Source organism: Corvus cornix, chromosome Z (assembly GCF_000738735.6).
Source record: "Corvus cornix cornix isolate S_Up_H32 chromosome Z, ASM73873v5, whole genome shotgun sequence".
Lineage (NCBI taxonomy): Eukaryota > Metazoa > Chordata > Aves > Passeriformes > Corvidae > Corvus > Corvus cornix.
Genome location: NC_046357.1, coordinates 47978593 through 48001738, shown reverse-complemented (window position 1 = coordinate 48001738; position 23146 = coordinate 47978593). Strand labels below are relative to the sequence as shown.

The 23146-nt window shown below is 38.8% G+C and overlaps 1 protein-coding gene and 1 long non-coding RNA gene across 2 annotated transcripts in view; one reads left to right on the top strand and one right to left on the bottom strand.

Annotated features, from left to right (window-relative positions):
- Positions 1-976: 976 nt before the first annotated feature.
- Positions 977-20049, bottom strand: LOC109144831. The gene is made up of 2 exons (XR_002045824.3): positions 19780-20049; positions 977-4388 (listed from the first exon to the last, which is right to left on the bottom strand). It is a non-coding gene; the product is annotated as an uncharacterized LOC109144831 (long non-coding RNA).
- An 88-nt stretch (positions 20050-20137) lies between these two features.
- The window catches only part of SRFBP1 (serum response factor binding protein 1), a 69582-nt gene continuing 66573 nt past the window's right edge, over positions 20138-23146 (top strand). Inside the window, exon 1 of the mRNA XM_039566611.1 lies at positions 20138-20260. Coding sequence (XP_039422545.1) covers positions 20231-20260 — 30 coding nt within the window. The 5' untranslated portion in view covers positions 20138-20230. The remainder of the gene's footprint in view (positions 20261-23146) is intronic.

Sequence of the window (23146 nt, the reverse complement as noted above, 5' to 3'; positions counted from 1 at the left end):
TTTTTATTTAACTAAGAGTTGTCTCTTTTCTCACAAGGAGGACTGCAGCCACCATCTTACTGGACTGCTACCACCACCCTGGCTAACAGGGTGTCAGGTTGTGTCCTGACTCTGTCAGTTTAAACCAGTGTTTTCTGCCTTCATGTTTTTTAAATTTCCCTATTAAATTGTTACTCTGACTTGATGCCTCCCACTGATTTGTTTTCAAACTACTACATTGATCTAGTTGAAGGTGTCTCTGCCCATAGCAGCAGGGGGGTTGGAACTAGATTGTCTTTAAGGTCTCTTCCAACCCAAGCCCATTCTATGATTCCATGTGGAAAGCTGTCATACAACAGCCTGAGCAGAACTGATGATGGGGTCTGTGAAAATACTCAGTCTTCATTAAGCAGTAATAAAAAATACTTAGTCTTCATTAAGCAGTAATAAAATTCGGAATTTCCAGATGCAAAGTCTTGTAACATTACACTTACAGCACTGAGAAAGGAATTTCCTGGACACATAACAGGAGGCTCAATTGCACATGCTGCTTGCTTAGAATCTGTGGTGTAGTAACTCACAGACTTTGATCACACTGTTACTTTGGTTCACAAGAGCTACTGAAACCAGAATTTTTGAAGCAAGTTCTTTTTAAAAGTCTTTACTATTTCTTCACCAGTGTTTTTCTCCTGATGTTCATTCAGTAACACAGGATAAACACGTCAGCCCACACATTACCTTCAGGAGATTCAGACTTAACAGGAAAAGTCTGAAGTAATGAACTATACCAAACCAACCCTTTTCTTTCTTCAGCTGTGTACTAATAAAACACCAGAAACAGGAGATATGGTCTTGAAAAGGTCATCTCGTTAACTCAAAGGACTGGAATTCAAGAATTTTGAGTTCTTTTCCTAGCTCTGTCTTAGACCGTTAATAAACTTGGGATGTTTTTTGCATCTGAAAACAATGATGATAATAACTACCTAGCAGCCTCAAAAAGTATTTGTGGTGCTTTATTCTTCAGTGCTGTGAAGAGCAATGAAGTGTTTGTCATCAGACAATGAAATACACAACATTATTCTTTCACATGGAGCAGACTGTAAGAACTATGACATCTGTCAGTATGACCACTTTTCCTTCCTGGTTCATGTCAAGCATTTAAGTCTGGGCTTCTATTTTTAACAATTTTTTGAAGTATCACCTAAGTTCTCTGCTTCTGTGAGCAGAAATTGAGAAGGCCCTACCTGCTATCCACAGCATTTTCTCTGTTTTACAGAAGTAACACAGGATTATTGACTACTAAAATCCTTTATCCTTGTCTGCTATTGTTTTTAAACTATGCAGATGACTTTTAACATACAACTGGTATATCTCTACACAAGGGAGTATTGTCTTGCTTGCAAGACAGAATTGTGACAACAAAGTACGTGAAGGTGTATAAATCGATCCACATTTGAGAATCAAACTAGGGAGATATCCTCTATGGAACTGACTGAATAACAGCTCAGAACTGGTTTATTGCCTGAAAACATAAGTTTCTAGTTATAAACATTTTTAGACTAAGTAATTGTTAAGGAAGTAATGTCTACAAATGCTTCAAGAACAAAATTTGGAACAACTGGATCCTGTATGTAAGGACTGTGAGCAGGGGGGAAAGGAAAGTCTGTGATTCATTGGTTTTTGTATGTTTATGGTTGACATGGGAAACTCTTTTCCATTCAGTGTAACTCCTCACAATGCTCTTAATATAAACATATCTATGACAGAAATCGTATCTAGTCTTTACAAATAAGTTCCTTATGAATTTCAACTAGAAAGAACATAACTGATGCTTGATCACCAGTTTCTACTGAAATATTTGTCTTCCTGAAGGCTCTTGGATTCAATTTTTTTTTAAAAATTTACTAGAGCTAGCACAGTTCTACATGTTTAGTGAATAAACAGTTGCTTAACTAATATTAATACTAAAGCTCATTGTGAATTTTCCACAGGAAACCTGTTTTTCGTACGTAAAGTCAAAATTAAACATTTAATTGTTGGTCTATCTGACTCATATATCTTATAATGCACCAAAAAGGAAAGGTCCTTTTGACATAAAAAAATATTAACTAGCATTTCCCAGGTCCTATAATGCATTATGGAAATTCTATGTCAGGCATCCATTTCAGCCAAGGCTCTCCAAATACCATTTCCCACGATGCAAAATGAACTTCTCTCTTTGACCTGGCTGGTGCTACATGATTGAAAAATTTGAATTCACCATAGAAGGAACTGGAAGGCAAAAAAGACCATTGAGGCAAAGGCAGTGTATAGTGGGTAAGAAACAGTCTTTTCTTCCCTTGTCAACTACTGGAACACTGAAATGTCATCATACACTAACTGACCAAAAAAAACCCCAAAACCACCAAACCAAAAATAACCCAACAACCAAACCCAAAAAACCCCCCAACCAACCAACCAACCAACCAAACCCAACAAAAACAACAACAACAACAAAAAAAACCTACCCGAAAACTGAGAGCTGACTCTCAAAGCAGTATCTAGCTGAACTTCTGTGGGGACAAAACAGATTTCAGCCTCCACCAATCTCCCTTTACCATACTTTGTGCATAGTGTTTTGACTCCTAGCAGATTTCACCCTCAGCATTGCACCATGCTGCAAATGCACCAACTTTGCTGTCACCTAAATGCATTCTTAGTGGCAGAGAAGTTTGTGTCAGAGCTCCTTTTTGCTGCATCCCATGAGTCATTGCCAATGTGCTCTAGACAAATTTCAGTTTCTCAGAATTCTAAGAAAAACGTTCCATCTTTTAGAAAAATATCCTATACAATTTTATTCTTACAGCCCATTTATATTTAAATGAATTTTCTGAAAATATTTGTCTACTTTAAAAAATAAAGAAAGAAAGTCTAGAGACATGTCAGTTCCACTAAACCTCCTTAATGTGTTCTTAAAATGTCTCCACTGGACACCTGTTGAAGTGGGATTTGGGTAGTACTGCTAGTTCTTGTCCAGTGAAACCTGGACCAGCTCAAGCAGAGTGCCATGTCCTGAAAACTTGTGGTGATACCTCCCCTGCCCCACTCAGGCCAAACTATGATCTGAGAAATGCTCATTAGGCTTCAGCCTTGACGAAAAGCACCTGGGCTCAGCCTTTCTTGAGCTTATTGGAAACACTGTTCCCAGGAACTAGTGCTGTCTCCTGGTTTTTAACAAACGGTGGAAATTTATTTTTCATGCCTGAAAAACAGCCCAAGGGGAATAATACTTTTTGAAGAAAGTTACCTACTAGGATTGCAGCCAGGATGAAAAAGTTATTATGACCAAAGCTCACTCTGTTTTAACCCTATAAACCATGGTCCAAAGTGAGAGCCTTGGAGCTCTGCTGGACTACAGAAGCTTCTTGCCTGTGAGTGGGGCCTCTCAGAGCCAGCGAACTCTCAGGTCTGCTGTACTCAGAGGATCACCAAACAGCAATGCTGGTGATATGCCCTGTCCTCCAGACTCACCCCTTCACCCACTGAGAAGATGCAAACGCATCTGACGCGAGTACTTCCCTGAACTGAATGGGAATTTTTTCAGAAGTGTATCTCTTAAACATCCTTGAGGTCTGCATGCATGCTAGAGTTAACATGCCATATCAAATGTGCTGTGAATGTTACTCTCCTGGATTCTTAGTATTTTAGATTTGTAAGTAAGTTAGGCCTGTGAGTTACTGTGGTGCTATAGTAAATTCTGTATGAATCCTTTGTTCAATTAACTTAAGCTATACATTAAGTGCTGTTAAGTTTAAGTGCTGTTAAACCTTTATGCCAAAAATTTCCTAGGCTCCATTTAGCAAGAGGGTCTACTCCACACCTTGTGAGTCAACAGCAAGTCCTTCTTTATTCCTTTTTTCTTTTGATCCTTATCCTTTCCTACCCTTTCTTTTCCTCCTCCCTCCCCCCCTCCCTCAGCCCGCAAGCCTTCTCACAGGTAATATTTGGATTGATTTTGGTCATAGATTGAAGGGGTTTAGATTTTTCTTTGCTTTTTCTCTGTGTGCTTTAACCATCTAGTAAGTAGTAGGGTGAACCTTAGCAACGAACTTTGTAATGCTTTTGCTTTTACACTAACCCTGCTTTTGCCAATACCTTTGCCAGTGATTCTTTAAGCAACCCTAAAACACACATTCACGACACAAGTCTTTGGAATATCTTGGCTCTTCGAGGTGAGCGCTCTCAAAAGGATTGCTGCCCGCTGAGTCCTGGTAAATTATTTTCCTGTGAAGGATGACTTAGTCCAGATCAACAGACTGGTAGATCTGTTTGCAGACCACAATGTCTAAAACATCCTCTGGAACCTGGGAATCATGTATCAGCCTTTTTTTGCTTCTTTTCTTCTGTCATAAAGTTGGCTAGAGTTTTTCCTGCAAGAAAAAATGTAGAATAAGAGACAGCACACGTTTTGCATGTCTGGTGGTGTAAAAAGAAAATATTGCAGAACACTGCTGCCTGACCAGAGTTTCAAGGGACCAGAAACTTCTTTTTTCTTTATTTTCCCTTTCGGCAGCTCTGTTTCACAGAGGCCCAGACAGGGCACGAAAATAAAGGAGTACAGAAAGTTCAAATGAGAAACAGATGTTGGGAACAAGTGTTGAAACAATACTCAATGCCCCAACAGCCATTTGCTTCAGTACCCTGAATACCCCAGGAACATAAAAAGAATATATTACAACAACACATATATCGGTACGGTGATGGAAACTAATGAACTAACTAATTTATGATTTACATAACTGAAATCTAATCTAAAAATACAGAGCTTGGTAATATGATTTTTTAAGTTATTAGACAAAAAATTATTCTGAAATTAAACATTACTGAAATGAGAGTTAATTTCCAGCATAGGGTTAGTACCTGTAGAGTAAGTGTAATGCCATAATATAAATTCAGTTATGACCATGAAGACTTAACTGAAAGTTCTATTATATTTCAAAAGTTGCAATGTAGACTGACATAAGTAAGGATATTCATATACCACTCCTGCATACAGATGTACACAAAAATGTCTCCAGTGAGGACCTCAGAGCACGTATGGGAAGACAGATTTTCTCTCTTCCTGCTCCATATGATATATCAGTTTGAGAAGAGAACATGCCTTATGGAATTGTTGCTCCTTCATCTTCTTCCCTTGCAAGAGGTGTATATAATAATATGTTGTACTGAGATGGTTGTGGGTGGTTGTTATGCTATCTAAGGTGTTTTCAAGGATATTTTGCCCAGTTGTACTTTCCTAAAGAGATTGCCACCTCAGTCTCATAACTGCTTGGGTGTTCCTTGTAAAGAAGTGAAAAGGAACAACTGAAGAAACGTATTTCTTACCTTGGTTGAGCAGTATCCGACTATATATCTGACTGCTTCATATACGCATTCATGTATTTCTTGTATTGGCTGAGCTGTATTAAAGTCTGTATCTCACTACTTCAAATATTGTAATCTGGAGTTTTTCCACCTTTCATGCAGTACTGAAGAGGTCTTTGAGCAACACTACCCTCTAACTTCAGCTGCTGAAATTTGAAGTTGCAATTCTGCTTTCAGCTACTGCCACAAACCACACTGGCAACAACCATTAGTAATGACAGGTCCCCTACAGAGAGCTCCTGAAGTAACCACCCTGGTATCAAGCAGGAATGAATCAGTAGTCATATTATTGTTAGTACAATTCTGCTCCTCACGTTTCCTGCTCTGTTGAGAATTAGAGATTATAGACATGAGCTGGTCTTCACATCTAAAACTGAGTAACAGAGGCTGTAGATGTAAGGATTGATTTTACATATTTCAGAAAACCATGAATTTCTAACTGCAATTTATTTTTTCTTACAAGAAGGTGAATAACAAAGTAACCTTTCAGCAAACCTTGGTGCACTCCTTAAATAAAAGGAAAGAATAGTATTTAAGGATGTATGTGCAAAACTGTTTTCTACTGACATACAAAGCTCCAAGGTATTCTGCAACAAAGGTGTTTTACAACTAAGTCCTTGTTGTTCATAAAAACTTTGAAATACATCCTTAAAGTCAAGATCATATCTAAGCATTACCTTGTAAGCATACATGCATTTTATACCTGTGCTATTATATTATCTACATAATACGTAAATAATATATATTCTAAATAAACCAGAGCCTAAATTATGGGAGAACTTGTAATACAAGATGTTAAGCTTGTAATACACTATAGAGAGTATTTCCTTCTAACCAAAGTAAAATCTCCTGGCCAGTTTCACATAACTTCCAATAATACCAAGAATCTTGTGACTGAATTTAAATTTCAAAAAATTATTCATAGATTTTTAACTTACTTATCTGTTTTCTGGGTCTCAGATATTAACAGAGTTAAGAGAGAAAACTCCAGGGCAGCAAAATCAGCTAATGATAAACATGTGCTAAGAGTTTCCTAATCATGAAAAAGATCTCTCTATGTGAACACTGCTGCATCTTGCCCCTGCTGTCAAGACTGAAAACAATTTCCATTAAATGGTGTGAACTTCCAGAAAAAATAGTGTGAACTTTTAAGAAATCTGTCCCTTTTAGCAGTAAAAAGTCCTTTAACAACTCCAATAGTAGCCTTACTTTTCGTTCTTATAAATAAAAGAACTTTGGTATCAACAGAACAAAAGATAGGACACACATGCTTATGAACACCTAAAAATTTCTTCAGTCACTGAACACATTCTTCCCAATGGTGCTTCCAGATTATGACAGTAGAAGATAGGCTGTTTACTTATTAGTGGGTAAAATTTTTAAAAATAACTGAAATTACATGATCAGATCTGACTCTTGAGTGATGTCTGAAGGCATTGCTTGGTGACATTAAAAGCTGAACTTCTTTCATATCCACCTTAATTAGTAATTGCCTGACATAAAGGTACAAACATGACCTTTACATTTTCACTCTTTCTTAGAGAAAGAAAACACTTCCTGTTCCAATATATGTGGTGCATCCCACCGCCTGTTTTATGTGGCTAACTATATTCACAGGCTATTATGTGGAAGTACACACATCAGACAAATTACTTAAAACCTGCTCACCATAATTCAGCAAGCACTTGCATGGACTTGTATTCAGAAAATGGGTAGAATTTGGTCAGTATTACACTAAAATTTCTATAAACTATTTTCTCTCTCCTGAGTTAAGCAGACTGAAAATCAATTTGATTAACATATACCTAAAAATATGCTACAAAATGCACCTGAACATCCACGTAAATGAATGTTAGTGGTTACTAGGGTTTTGGACCTCCTAGTTATAACAGCCAACAAACTGTACGATTTCCTCACTTATGTGCATCATCCTGAAGTTCACATAGGCTTTCTACAAGCCAGATAAACTAAAATTTTGCAAGACTTATGCTTTTTTTCATCTTTCAGACTATCAGAAGTACTGACTTCTTCTGCCAGTACAGTCATTCCTCAATTCACTGTAGGTGTTCAAAATGCACATAACACTTCTTCCCAGTGAACTGACAAGCATAACAATGAAAGAGGTTTAGTTATAGAGGGTCTAAATGATCTGCTGTGGGGATGAACAAATTTTATTAAAGTATTTGTTTAAAAGTCCAGCAGTAGCCAACTCAGAGCTATTGAAAAACCCAAACCCCATTGGGTTAAACTTACTCATTTCAGAGAAGGAAAACAGAGGAACAGAAGCTGGAATTCAGAAATGAAGGGAGAAGAGATTGTATGATTTACTCAAAATCCAATGGTTGGGTCTATTTCTACTTTATCCTTTACCATAGACACCAGAACAGCTATTTCTATATGTAACACAGAGAATACCAAAACCTGAACTTTTGACCTTGCTATACTTGCAGCAAATCTGTTTAACTTCAGTATGTAAAGCAATTCATAGAAGACATTAGAAGTTCATGCACAAGATCTATGAGAACCAACCAAGAGAATCTTTAATTCCTAACGCATTGCCAAATTTAAAATTAAGTTGCTATACGAGAGTTGATGAAAATATTCAAATGACTGTCATATTAACGTGATTAACACTAATTAAGCACCTGATGAGATACCTTCTTGTGTATCAAGAACATATAGTCTTTCTCTAATATTCAGGATGCAGAAAGAAAGCTGCTGAAAATATCGAAATTTTTAGAAAATCAGAAAATGATAATTTTTCCCTTAGAAATTACAATATTACAAGCATAAAGTACCATACACAACCCAAATCAGGGTTCTCAGGTGGAGCACCCATCTTATGAGTCAATAACAGAACAAGCCAAAGCATCACACATGGAAGAAATTTTGTAACACATCTGTTACAAAACCAATATAGCTAAACAAAGTCTGTAGAGCAACTTCTTTAAATAAAGAAGTCATAATTTATTGATTACTTTTCCACAAACTCTCAGACAATAATACAAAGAAAGGTGTAGCAAGATTTTTCTAGTCTAGATGTTCTTCCAAGTGTTGTTCTACACAATAGGAAAGCTGGTTTAAGCAGTAAGTGAAAAAATTGGTGTAATTAACCATTATCTTAAATTACAACCATCTAATATTGAACTCTTTTCCTTCAGGTTTCTAGTTTGACACCAGGGCACAAAAATAAATTATACACAGAGTGCTTTTCAGGCTATGTGTGCAAGGTGAATGTCCTCATTCCTCTTGTTGTACTTGCACAGTTCAGGGATGTCCATGTATTACGTTAATGACTATATAAACATTCAAAAAGCAGTGTGGAAATTGGTTTCTGGTCTTTTTCACCAATTTTTCACTTTAATGGCATCATAAAAAAAACTCATCATCTCTGAAAGAAGTATCTCCTCATGGCAGTAGAAAAATCCCCATTGGTCAGATCATTACAACGAGACTAACCCTGTGCCCATCCCAAACCACTCAGCCCGACTCTAGAGTAGTCTTTATTTTCCAGCTTTAATGAGATACTTGAATTTAACTTGTATAAAAAAGATATGACTAAGCAGATGAATTATTTACATGAGCTGAAGCCAAACTTTTTATTTGTGAAGCCTAAGCACAAAAGTGCTTTTGCACTGCAGATTTCCAATATGATTACAGCCTAGATTTTCTGGTTCCCAGTTGAGCTATGCTCAGCAAGGAGTTTGTATCAGTTTGGAACACCCAGCAGCCCTGCAATTGGCTTTCTTGACCTTCAAATAAATTAAAGCATCCTAATAGCCTGCTGCTACCAACTGCAGAGAACAATTCAGTGGGTAAGAACTATCCTGACCTTGCTTCTTTCCCAAGGAGCGCCCATGCCAGGGTGAAGAGTACAATCAGAAGCCATTAGCATTAATTAACCCCCAGAAGTTATGCAGAGAAGTCATATGGAGGCTGAGCTATCAACTTTCTATCTGCCTTCCAAAACTTACACTGCACAAATGTCATGCAGAGTCAGGTCTTTCACCTATCAACAAAATGAATGAGAAATCAGAAGGACTGACATAACCTTTCCCTTGGAAACCAGTGGCTAAAATGTTGCTACTGCACTAGATAGGCCATAAAGTTAAAGCATAAAACAAATTTATTTCCTTGCTTGATAGAAATTCGAGCAAGAATTTTGAACAAACCAAGCCTGAGCAGTCTTAAAAGACCTTCTTAACATGTATTTTATGACAGTTTTCCTCTGTGAAATTTTCCCAGACGTGGGTATTCATCATTGGACATCAAGAAATTAAATGATGAGAATCATTTCACAGAAGTTCTAACTCATATATTCACTTGGAAATTGCACTTTACACATGCTTCATTCTGATTGGAACATCATGAATATATTTGTTATTTTCTAGACATGATGCTATGATTTGAAGAACTACAACCAGATATTGATCAAGATACTACTAAGGGTTGTAGAGATTTTGTACATTCAGTGGCAGAGAACTTGTTCTCTATGTACAGGCATTTCTTCCTAAAATAACTGCTAGTCATTCAGAGTGGTAATCACCCCACTGCCTCCCACTTCTGGATATTTACTTCTGGTGACTATTTTCAGAAGAACTCATATGCAAATTTACTTACTATATCAAGCCAGTCATCCCCATAGAAAACTAATAAAACCCAGAAATATTGTGACTGAAAGACTGCCTGACACTATTGTCAATGCTACTGAGAGTTTTCTGTTGCAACAGATGCAACAGAAAAGCCAGGTAATTCACTTAGCTCCTCTCCTACTCTATTTGCTTCAAAAGAAACAAAATCTGTGAAGAGCCATGTCTGCAGTAACTACGCTGTGGAGAGGCTGCTGCAGTAGTCTTATGGAGGCCTTGTGAATTAATTCCTCTAAATTTTTCTCAGTAGTGCAAAAGAATTTTCTATTTATTCTCTCATGCAGTATCAAAGCAAAGACACAGATCCACAACACACATATGCACACACACACAAATACCAAAGCAGTGAAAAAAACCTCCCCCTAATATTTTATTAGCAAGCTTAACAAATTTGCCAATGCTTCAAAAATCAAGAAAAAAAGCAAAGAAGAAATTAGAATATTCTTCCTACAGTTATGATAAATTAAAATAAAGAGGTTAATAAAATTGCTGGAGTGCTCATTAGAAAATTTAATGAAATGCAAGAAAAATGAAAAAAATCCAAGCCAACAGATGTGATTACTTTCATATTCTGTTTCACAGTTTATGGCATCATAGAAAGGCTTTTATTTCAGAAATGGAAGTTAGACCAAGTCAGAAACAAGACCGTATGTATGTAATTTAGGCAATTTGAAAAAGAGACAGGAAGAAAAAAATCGGGAAGTGTCAGCCATGCCACTTTACAAAATAGAGCTGCCATTGATTATCTTTTATTAGCACATGGGCATGGCTGTGAAGATTTTGAAGGATTATGCTGTATGAACTTATCCGATCATTCTGTTTCCATTCACAAACAGCTACAAAACCTAAGGGACCTGGCTAACCAAATTACAACAGCTGACCCGTCTTGGCTAGACAGTTTGTTTGATGGTTGGAGCTTTGCACCTTGGCTAAGGGAACTCTGTAAAATAGGCTTGATTATTCTAGTAGTAATAATTATAGTTTTAGTAGCAGTACCTTGTATACTTCAGTGTGTGCAAAAAATGACGAGTAGGACTGTGTCTAATATCTTAGTTGTTCATCAGAACGGGAGAGATGTTGGGGAAGATGAAACAGGAAAGCCTTATAAATATGATTGCCTGACAAAAGATTTTGGGAATATGAAAACTATAAGCGACATCGAAATGAAAGCCACTTTTGAAATACCAAATCTTAGTTACTGAACAACTAGAAAACAATGGTATGGCCGACTGAAGGTAATCCCCTTTTGATGGAACAATACCCTCTGCTTGCAGGCAGGTCCAAGGGTCAGAGCAGACCCTACTAGCTCAGCAGAAGGGGTCCAAAGAGTAGTTTTTAGAAGTTAAGATGTAACACTCTATGGTAATATAAGAACTCTTATAGGCTGTAGGTAAATGCTATAGGATTTGTATCTTGTATTAGATTGGTTAGTGACAATTAGAATATTCAGTACAGAGATGATTTATTGTATTGTAACCAGGACTTCAGAATCCACTCTACTTACTCCCTGACCCGCTTACTCTCTTACTTACCTCCTCTTCGCTTACTCCACTCTTACCTACTTGCTCTTACTTTTACACTCTTGCTCTCTTGGGCCTGCTCCGAGCTGAGTCTGGCAGCTCTAAGCAGTGCCCCTGTACCCACGCCCTTTGCAATAAACCGCATGTTCCAAGATCTGACTTCAGAGATCTCTCGTCTCCGTCCGTCCTGACCGTCCAACCCACCCCAAGCTCCTACAGGGAAGTCCCTGACAATCACCAGGTAGAATCTCTATTCAGAATAGTCTTCAGTGGACTGAAAAGCCAGGCCTAATCTGGAGTGTGTGAAGAAAACCATGGCAGGTGCTTAATATTTTTATGCAATAACAACATCCTTGAGTCTTACATGTTCTAGTATATTCCTCACTTGCTACAGAAAAGGAAGGCCACCTTCATAAAAAATCACATCAGAAAAAAGGAAAAGACACCCAGAAGAAGGAGTGCATTCTCTTTTGTTCAAATCATTCAAGTCTGTTGGCTAACATATTTTCATCACTCTAGCAGTGTTCCTCTGACCAAAATAAGATATACCATTGATGTGTTCCCTCAAGATATGACAAAGTTGCTCAAAAAAACACCAAAGAATTGAGATATAAATACTGATCAGTTAGGAACTGCATACTCTTCTTCCTATCACTTACCTGTTTCAATGTAGGACAATAAACACTAAAAACTTACTTATACACTGGGTTTTGATATTATTATCAGTTTGCACCCCACCGCCTCTTGTCCTATCAAGTAGGCACCGCTACACCCACCACACAGTTATATTCATTGGTAAGGTCCCCCTGAGCTTTCTCAAGGCTGAGCAGTCCCAGCTCTCTTGCCTGCTCCTTGATGATGCGGTCCTTGACTTGACTTGATCCAGGATGTTCATGTTTTTCTTGCACTGGGAAGCCTAGAAATGGACTAACAGCTGCAGATGTGTCTCACATGTGATAGAGAGGAGGGAACACTACCCTCAACCTACTGGCAGGCATTGCCTTTCCTAATGTAATCCAGGAGACCTCTGGCCTTCTTTGCTATGAGGGTGCATTGCTGGCTCATGGTCAACTAGTGCCCACCAGGACACCAAGGTGCTTTCCTGCAAAGTTGCTTTCCACCATGTCAGCCCCAAGTTTTTAGAATTCAGGAAATTATCTTGTGTTTAGTGGTTTCACAGCAAACATTCAACAACAGCTTTGACATTGGAAAGACACCAGATTTTCTCCATCATTCTGTGGCTTGAAAGCTCAGTATGTTTAATCTCTGCCAAAGGATCACGTTACATAAACTCTGGGTATATCACATAATGTACTCTTTTGCAAGGACATGGAGTGCTTTTAAATGAAACACTTGTTACTGGTTGTAGTGGTTCAACAACCTTGTAAATTAAAAAGACTTATTAAATTTTCATCTGTATTTTTCAACTCCACTTTTAAAAACCTTGAAACATGATTCTGCTAATGCTGCTGGAGCTACAGATTCATTAGTCAGAATTTTCACCACAGACTCTTACTCTCAAAGTTACATCATAAAATTGTGTTTAGGTATTAACATTAGATTTCTAAGACTAATTGTAAACTAGTTCTAAGCCAGGAGCACACACACACACACACACACACACACACAAAAAAAAAAGAACCAAAAAACATTGTCCAACTTTAAAGTATAAAGTCTCCCAGGTTTTTTGTTCCTATAAATTGTGTAAAATAAAAATCAGCCTGTTTCATAAACCACATATTGAAGAGAAATTATCCAAAATTGTTTTAACCTTTTGCTCACTTTGATGAAAGAAATGATGCAGTTATGCTTGAAAACTTGACACTACAAAGAAATGTCCATTAATTGGACTCACATGCTTGCAAGTAGAACTTTCTGCTCTCAAGCTGCTACAATCCATCTCTTATATTATATGTATCCTGAAATTGACCAGTAATGTACTTTCCTATTCAAAGATGTAACAGATGGTCTGGTGAAGACATGTAAGGGCAGCTTATGAAATATATATGAGATATCAAATTCAATATGCACCTAATATTGCAACATTTACTCATGTTTTTAGATACCCAAACTTCTTAGAACTTCCATTTGTTCTGTGATTATGCTCATAACCTAAGTGACAGCAGCTGTTTCTTTAAAGTCAAAAGACCAGTGACAGAAAATTTGAGTGTTCCAAGAACTGTTGTGTACAACTAATTACTTTAAGAAAACTTATAGTGCATTCCAAACTTTTGTTTACATTTGCTGATTTTCATTGGGAAAAAAAGTGATTTTTTTTTTTCTAGAAAAAATTTAGTTTACTTTGAGACTATGATATGAAGAAACAATGCCTTTAAAAAAACTCAAGTTAAAATGCCACAATCCTTTGCACATTCTGGTAAAAGTAACTGTTAACTAGTAGACTGAAAAATTCGGAGAACTTACATTGTTAAAATTTGTTCTTGTATGTCTTTTATCTTTCTCATATATCAACATTATTAGTATCAACACTGAAACATGATTTTCATTAATCACCACATAACAGTATTGTCCAAGTATGCAATTTCCAAAGTAGTACTCTTTGTACTTTAATCATTTGATTTACCAAACTAAAGCTTTGTTTTAGAAGTCAGGAAGCTTCACAGATCACTTTCTGATCTGTGGAGTTTGATGAGTTCCTTTGACTGGACTCCTGAGGGAGGAATCCTACCTGAATTCTGCTCAGCTTTAGACTTAACTCCTAGATCAGTTCCAAAGGGGAAAGGAAACAGAGAGAAATCTTGATCAGTCAGGCGCCCACTGGAATACACTACAAGACTCCAATTCCTCAGCTGCTTTTGTACATGAACCTGATGAAAGATGACACTGACTCAAAGGCTTTTAATTACTGAAGGGAGCACTCAAGGATAACTTTGTTGCATCTGGAGTAAATCGCATCTGTTTATGATTTCAGACTTAGGCAGACAGTAACTTCCAGTTTCTCTCTCCGTATTTCTGAGTTTTTGTTCACAACTACAATTTGACATCAATGCCAAGATTCATCCTGCCTAACTAATTTTTAATTGAGGCATTTAGGTTAAGAATCTGATCACCCTAGACTTCTGTTACCCTCAGCAACAAGATCATAGATAAACTTAAGTGCTCTCTGGAATTATCCCTGTGTTGCCCTCTGAAGGGAATGGAAGTAACAAATAATCCTGATTTGACTCCTGCTTGATTAAACATCCTGTTTAAAAGCCTAACATAGGGTGTGACAAACTTTGCCTTCAGACTTTTCTACACATAAAATTTATGCTTACCAAATTGAAATTCTGAGACAAAATAATTTCTGAATTGTCAGAGTACAATTAAACGATGATGTTTTGTTTTATATTTTCACATAAGTAACTAAAACTATTCTACAGATGAGAAATTCTCTTCCATATTAGCCAAGAAGTTTCTCCTCTACTTGTCTGTTCACACCTCTCTATTCATAGTAAAGATTCCATGCTATTCCTGATCCCACTCACTTAAAATTTCATACTACAATTCATCCCTTTCTTTCCCACTCCTTTCTGCAGCTTTTTCTTTGCAATACAGACAGCAATCAGCTCCATTAATCCCATCAGTCACTCCAGTACTATCCCATAGACTCCTGTCCCATCTATTTCTAAGCTCCATCACCCACTTCCAAATTCCTCTTCAGGGACTGGGTATGCAGACTCATCCTGTGTAGCTCTAACTGTAGACACCACAGGTGTGCATTCCCTGTGCATTTTTTACTGAGAATTCCAACAACCTCTCTCTGTGAATGAGTCAGACCCACTTCATTCTCATCTTTCCCGGCACATCTGTTGTTTGAGAGCCATGCCAAAGAACCACCGTCCATTTTTTGCTCATGGGATCTCTTCAGAGTGCTTCTGCAGTTTATTTTCAAGTGTTCCTCCTGCAAGGGATCAGAGAGAGCTTGCTCTTTTTTCTCCCCCTGAATCTTACCTTTGAGTAGTCTTTTCTGCTATCATAAATTCAGCGGTCATCTGTGGACTGAAACATAGAAGTGTTTTTTTCTACTCCAAACTCACCAACCAGGTCTTAACAATTTTTGGATATGGAATGTTTTGGGTTACCCACAACATTTTATTGGAAATTATATATAGTTTTAAAATTTATAATAATACTTAAGGAATCTAGCAGACTTTAGGACCACATTTTTTACTTAACATTTTACCTGTGTGTAATAAGGGAAAATTTCGGCCTCACACAACAAGCAATTGAAATAGTCAGCTGAACTACTGGAACTGCTTCGTAAAAAAGGAAAATGTAGGATATAGGAATTATTCAGTGATGTGTTTATGATGGGTTGCAGAAGAAAACAATGTGCTTTACACATTTAATATCTCAGGCTGGAGTTCACCACAAAATCTTCTTTCCAAGCTCTGTTTTCATATACATTAAAATAATAATTAAATTTAGAATTTTTAAAAAAATTTAAATTCCCAATGTGTTGCTGAATGTTGAATGAATTTTAAGTACGAAGGAATCTCAATGTTAATTCTGCTTTCTTAATAACAGGGATATGATCACTTATGATGTAAATATAGTGAGTTTCACCAAAGCATCTGTTCTAATGAGTACATAAGGACAGTAACACAGGTATGTGTGTATGAAGACTCAAAAGTGAAGAAAGCAATACGGAAAATAATTGCAATAATAAGAGCAAACTTTTCTATTCTGTCTTAATAGTCGAAAGTCTTCATAGAACATGTTTATAGACCATGAAAGAATTTTTTACTATATATTTTTTCAATACTTTTCCTATGTAAATAAGAATTCATATCCTGTGGCAGAGGCGGACACCACCTTCCCTTTGTCTCCCTACACATAGTTGGCAGTGGGGGCTGCTGTCTTGGGAGGGGGCGGTACCCCCCCACCATTTTGGGTGTCTCCATGTTCCTGTGGGGTTCCTGAGATTTAGTGATTTTGTGTTAAGTGATTGTTTTTTGGGGGTTTTTTTTTGCCTGTTGCTGTTTTGCATGTTAGTAAACTGTTATTTTTTCAGTTATATCTACTAGGTTTTGTTCCTTATTAGTGGAAAGGGATTGGTTGAAACTAAGGGGAGGTAACTCATTTTAGAGCATCCACAGCTTTAAATTGTCAAGACAAAAAGAAAGGGAGCAAGCCCAGAAGAGATGTCTTGGTATCAGTATAAAGAAACTCCTCTGGCAAAAGTCAAAGCACAAGCTGCAGGAAACTACAAGTTGCAGAAAACCTTCTGGTTTTGTGGTCCTCAGTGTCTAGCTAACATTACTGGCACTTCTTTCTGTAAAGCTTCTTAAAGTTTAAATTTGATTCACAAAACATGAAAGATTAATTGAAATTTCTACAATTTACTTCTTGTCATTTCCAATACAAAACAAACTTCGTACATATTTCATTACATCTGTACTGAGCATATGAACGCAAGAGTCAGTCTGCAATAATCACATATTTCAGTAAGTACTCCAAAAATATAACTTTTATGCATGGCCTCTGGGATCAAGGCCAGTTGTAGCTACAAGATGGTCTACACAGCTGCTACCACATCACATGAACCTGGAGCGTGCCAAGATAAAGGGAGAGAAATAGGACCCAGCCATAACCCCCTCTTTCTTTAAATAGTTTTCCATTTCAACTCCCCTGTATTGTTCTGCAACATCTTATGTCCTACAAATAGAATCATAGAATTGTAGAATATCCTGAGCTGGAAGGGACCCATCACTGAAGTCCAACTCTTGCCTTGCACAGGACACCCCAAGAATCACACCACATGCCTTAGAGCATTGTCCAAACCCTTCTTGAGCTCTGTCAGGCTTCCCTGGGGAGCCTGTTCAGTGCCCAACCATCCTCTGGGTGAAGAACCTTGTCCTGATAGCTGACCTAAACCTCCTCTGACACAACTTCAGGCCATTCCCTTGGGTCCTGTCACTGTCACCACACAAAAGAGATCAGTGTCTGCCCCTGCACTTCTCCTCATGAGGAAGTTGTAACTGCAGTGAGGCCTCCCTTATCCTCTTCTTCAGGCTGAACAGACCCAGTGACCTCATATGGCTTTCCACCTCTAGGCCCTTCACCATCTTCAAGGCCCATAAATACGTGCTGCCCTGCAACATGAATACACACACAGCTGTTCTCAAAGGAGAGAAAATGGTTCAGAAAAATGCATTCCAACACTGAGAATAAGTGCCAAAATATTGGAGTTAAATACTGACATGACAGGAAGAAACATCAGAACAAAACACCGAAGTATGAATGTGTTACATGGGGCAATGCCTCAGAGCATCCTGACTGTGACAAGCTGACAAGAAAATCTTGACTCAGAACGAATTTAAGTCAAAATATAGTATGACAAAGGGCCAACAAAGAAGTTGTGAGGCACAAAGATTCTTAACTCTGGAAGGTCAGTGAGGTTTAAAAAGGGAGAAAGAAATAAACTCACTTATTTTCAGCAATGACTAAGTGAGAAGAAAACAAAATTGTTGGATGAAAAAGGGCCAGAAGTATGTCATCAGGGCCTACAAGAAACTTTCAAAGCAAGTTAATTCAGTATTCAGACGAAATGGAAAGGCAAATTGAAGTTATTACCCAATAGGCTACACAGACAGGGAACAACTCTAATTGATGTGAGACCAGGCCGGCACTGGTTGGATTCACAGAACCGCAGCTGGCTCCCTGGTCCTGCTTTTGTCTTTCTCTTTGCTAAGATGCACAATGGAATTTAAGACTGGCATATCTAGGGATTAGTTTTGCATGAAATATCAAGACAAAAGGAAGAAGCACTTTATTTTCCTTGGAAGATCTTTCCTTCTGGAGTTTCTGCAATCCAGTTTTACACTCAGTGCAAACAGATCCGATCTAGATGTGAGATTATGTCCAGTAATTCTTAAAAGTACATTGACGGCATTATGCGTATCACATCCAAGACTAATCTATATTCAGATATAGTCAAATTCAGCTCCTTCTCATGTAGAACACTATAGCTGCCTGACCTTGGTGGTACTACAAAGAAAAGATCACTCCAAAGAAAAGATCACTCCATGACGGTTGGCTGAATTTCAGTAAACTGGATATAACTGTCCAAGTCAGAATTTTTATGAAGCAGCAGCTGTGGTAAACACCCCACATCTGCAGTGAGAGTCAAAGCACTCTCAGCAAATGCTATAAATGAAAATCAGCTCCTGTTGGAACAAAATTCCTTTACTACAAGATGAAGGGATGAGCTCAAAGTATTTTCAGTTGGCTTTTTACTGATCCAAATGAAACCTAGACTGCTACTGAACATCCAGCACCGCTTTCAGAAACATCCTAAATGGAACTCAAAAGTAATACGTTGAAGGACTAGTCTGGCTTAACCTCACTTCCATGTAAGACTTGATAAAAAGTTCAGTCAAAGGTGATTTTGCTGCAGTTCACTCACAGGAGATGCCTGAGCACCAGTTAGAAATTAAACATTAAAATATAACAAGATCCAAATGCTAGATCCTGCAGATAAAATGCATTGCAGAGACAGCTGACAACAGTTGTATTTGTTTAAATATTTAGACTTCAAAGCAGAATCCTAGGCACAAGAGTGCCATCCAGGGGCCAGCTAATTGCTGGTAAATGTCCAAAGAATTTCCTGAAACTTTTTTTCCGTATAAACAAAACTGGGTTTGTTTAAAACAATTTCCCCAAATATTTTCAAATATGACCTCAGTTCTTTTTAATACTGCAACAGATAAACAGCAATATGAAATAAAAACTGATTCATTCTCTAGACATACTAAGATTTGCTTACATTTAAGCATGGATTTTCCAGAAGTTTTGTTTCAATAGAAGAATATTTGTAGCAATGTATATCAAGAAGTTCTTCTAGCCCAATAAACTGGCAATCACGAGGAAAGTTCTGATGAAACTTTGCCAAAGACATCGCGAAAGCCAGAACACGTGCTCAGCCACATTTCACTACAGACATTTAAAATTAATGATGTATATAAAATGTCACACAACCAAAGCTTCAGGAGGTACAGTTTCTACACAACTCCAAATCTTCCTTCTGCTCAAATGAAAAACCCAACCTGGAAACTGTAAACCACTTTGGAAATGGAGGCTGTTTTGTCAGGGTGGGGACAGAGCAAAGCCCAGAGATACAGCAGTGGTCACAATTTACTCCTGTAATGAGTTCCACTCAGCAGCAAAAAGGGGGGGCAAGAGAGGGGAAGCAAGAACCCCAAAATATTTCTAAGATTACAAACCAGTCGTGGGGGCAGAGGCCACTTCAGTTTAAGGATTTACAAGCGTACATCTCCCGAGGCTTTGGATTCAGCCAGCCAGCCAGCGATGCCATCCGCGCAGCAGCGCAGAGCAAACGCCGCGCTGCGAGGGTTCAGCTTTCACCTCATGCGAGGCGAGCTCTTTAGGAATGGTCCCAAACGCCTCGGGTAGGCCGCGCTCGGGATCCGCCTCCTGCCCACGCCGCTCATCACCCGCGAACACCAGAAAAAACAACCCAACCAAAGCCCTTCGACCCCGTTTCGAACGGGAGCTGCGGGCGGGGCGGGGGCGGGGCGGGGGCGGGGCCGGGGCCGGGGCGAGAGCGGCCCCGCGGCGCCTGCGCGCGGTTTCGGTTCCTGCGGCGGCGTGGGGAGCGCTCGGAGCGGCCCGGGCACGGCGCGGCCTGCGGGGCTTTGCGGAGGCGCCGGCGCCATGGCTCCCGTGCTGAACCTCAACAACGAGGTGAGACACCCGCGGCCTCGGGGCGCCGGCGGGAGCGGGCCGCGGGGACGGGCCGGGGGGACTCGCGCCGGGGAAGGCCCCGCGGCGGCCGGGGGAAGGGCCGGCGCGGCGGTCAGCGGCGGCGGATCGCCCTGCGAGCGAGCCGGCTCGGGGCCGACCCTCCCCGCAGCCGACGTGGCCGCCTGGAGCGGTAGGGAGGGCCTCATGTGGCCCCAGGTGGCTGCCGCCCTCCCTCGGCGTGGGGAAGCGCATCCCATCGTGCTGGCGCTCAACTGTGATGAAAACAAACGTCCGTCTTGTGAAGTTCAGCTACTTCTAGGGGAATGCCATGCGATTTCGACGCGTGTGCCTCCGTGCGACGTCCTGCCCATGAGTGTCATTTCATCACGCCTGTCTTGCTGTGTTTGTGTTCACACTGAAGTTTTGCAGCTGATTCTGGCGGACCCACCAAAGCCCCAGCTGCCTGCCTTCTGATGGCAAAGATATGGTGTTGCCTTATTTTCTTGGAGAGGGAGGGACTGAAAATGAAAAATTACTGGGTTACAGCTAACTTCTTCCTGTTCTGCAAGAAGTTTGGTGTTTCATATTTATTTCAGAATATGTTTTTCCTCTTTACATTTTGGTTCGGTTGAATTCGGTTATGAGTGTTTCACTTGTGATGGGTTTTGGTTACACATTTACAAATCATTGTGCACAATAAGCCTGACACAACTAACGCAATCTCTTTTTAGGTGTTGCACCAACAGTTTAGAATAGCTGGCAGTTCTGCTGAGCATATGTGGTATGAGCACCTGCACTTGGCACTGTACTCTTCCAGAATTCCTTCATAATTAACAGCTTGGTTACAATTTGTTATCAGCAGAACAAAAATTACTTTGTTTTAGGCACGTAGTAACTTGGAGAGGGGTTGATTTCCAAGTTGATTTCCTGGTCAAGAATTTAGTGAAATGTAGCCTCTTCATCAGGGAAAAAGTTTGATAGTACATAAAATAGAGATATTTACTCAGTAGTTATTGGTTCTTGCTGTCAACAAAGGTAAGGTCAGAAATGAGTGATTTGACACTGAAATACACCTATAAATCACCAAAGAAAGAAGAGGGTATTTCGTTCATTGTTGTAGCGTGGACTTTTTTCTGATTGATGCAAGTTTGTTTCATAGTCTTTCACCACAAAGATGCTAATATAACAAGGGATGAAAACAGAAGCATTAGTTGACTGAGGTGTTCTTCAGAAAAAGAGTACAATGAGTTTCTATACAAAACATTGGAAAATTTCAGTAAGGACAGTGGGAATGTCATTTCATCTTATGCTTCAAACATAACCTTCTCCTGAGAGGGAACTGAAAGTAAGTTCTGGAGGAGGTAGCTTTTACCAGAGTTTCTACAGAAAGTAGACACTCTGTAATAATAGGTCCATCTGAGATGTAAGGTAGGACAGAGAAAAATCCTGGATGCCATCTCTTCCGGAGGGACAGAAGATCAGTCTGACTTAGAGTAGAGATCTAGCATGAATAGATTAAAAAGTGTTTTCCGTTTCTATGCAGGTGGCCTTTTGTATGTGTCAGAGCTGTTTTAATTACCGTGGTGATTAGTCATAAAAAGAGAGATAAGTTATTTACCAATACCTGGATATTTCCTATCTCTGTAGCAATACCTTCTGTGTATTTGTTCCAGAGATGCCCTTTTAAGAAGGTATCTTAAAAGTCGTATCTTCCTCTAGTAGACAAGATGGAGGAATTTTATTTAGGACCATGTTTAAAGGAATAATTTTTGAAAATGCAATCTGTTAAATAAACTTTCCTTGTGTATTGTTGCAACTTGCAAAGGGAAAGCAAATTACAGAGCAGCTCTATACTGTGCACCTTCAGCTTTTTGCAATCAGACAGTACTAGGGATCATGCAGATTTTTTTCCCCATTAGGATTTATACTGTAGGTATGATGATATTTGTTGCAGAGACAACCTTTTGACACTTACATAGCTTATAAACTTGTTTATCTTTGCTGGATTTACAGGAGTCCAGTATCTGAAGGAGGTCTACAAGAAGGCTGGAGAGAGACTTTTCTTGAAGGCATGTTGAGATAGTACGAGAGGGAATGGCTTTAAATTGAAATAGAGTAGATTTAGATTAGATATTAGGGAGAGGTTCTATGCTGTGAGGGTGGTGAGGCACTAGTGTATGTTGGCCTGTGGATATGTGGCTGCCCTGTCTCTAGAGGCGTTTAAGGGCGAAGTTGGATGCACTCTGAGCAGCTTGGTCTAGTGGGAGGTGTCCCTGCCCATTGCAGCAGGGTTGGAACCATGTGATCTTTAAGGCCCCTTTCAACCTAAATTGTTCTATGAAATTCTGCTGTGTTATGCTTACGTTACATATTTCAGGTTTTAATTCTAGCGAAGAAAGACTTCTGCTGTTAATGAACATAAAATACCATGTCCTGCTGAATGGTGGAATCTTAAGAAATTCTAGGATGATAAGATTTCAAAAATTTTTTTACCAATTCATATTTCATTTATAGGAAGAGCAAATAGTCTTAAGACCAGTGTTTCTCAGTGGTATAAACTGGCACTTTTCTTAATGTTAATTGGCCTTTTTTTTAATTGCTTACTGGTTTATGTTTCATATTAGTAGCTAACAAAACAAATACTTACAAGTGTCAAAAAAACTTACTTGTACTGTAGTATCTACTACATGAAGTGTATATGTGCTTTGAAACTAGATGACATTTAATTGCATGATGATTGAGTGGTGACGATGATGATTACTATTATTAAAAAAATTATTTAAAAAAAAAACCAGTGGACTGTGATGTCTGTCTGCTTTTTCAGAGCTTTTGAACTCACTGGCTAATTTTGGAGAAATTGGAAAGGAGTAGAGTCCTCAAAAGTTG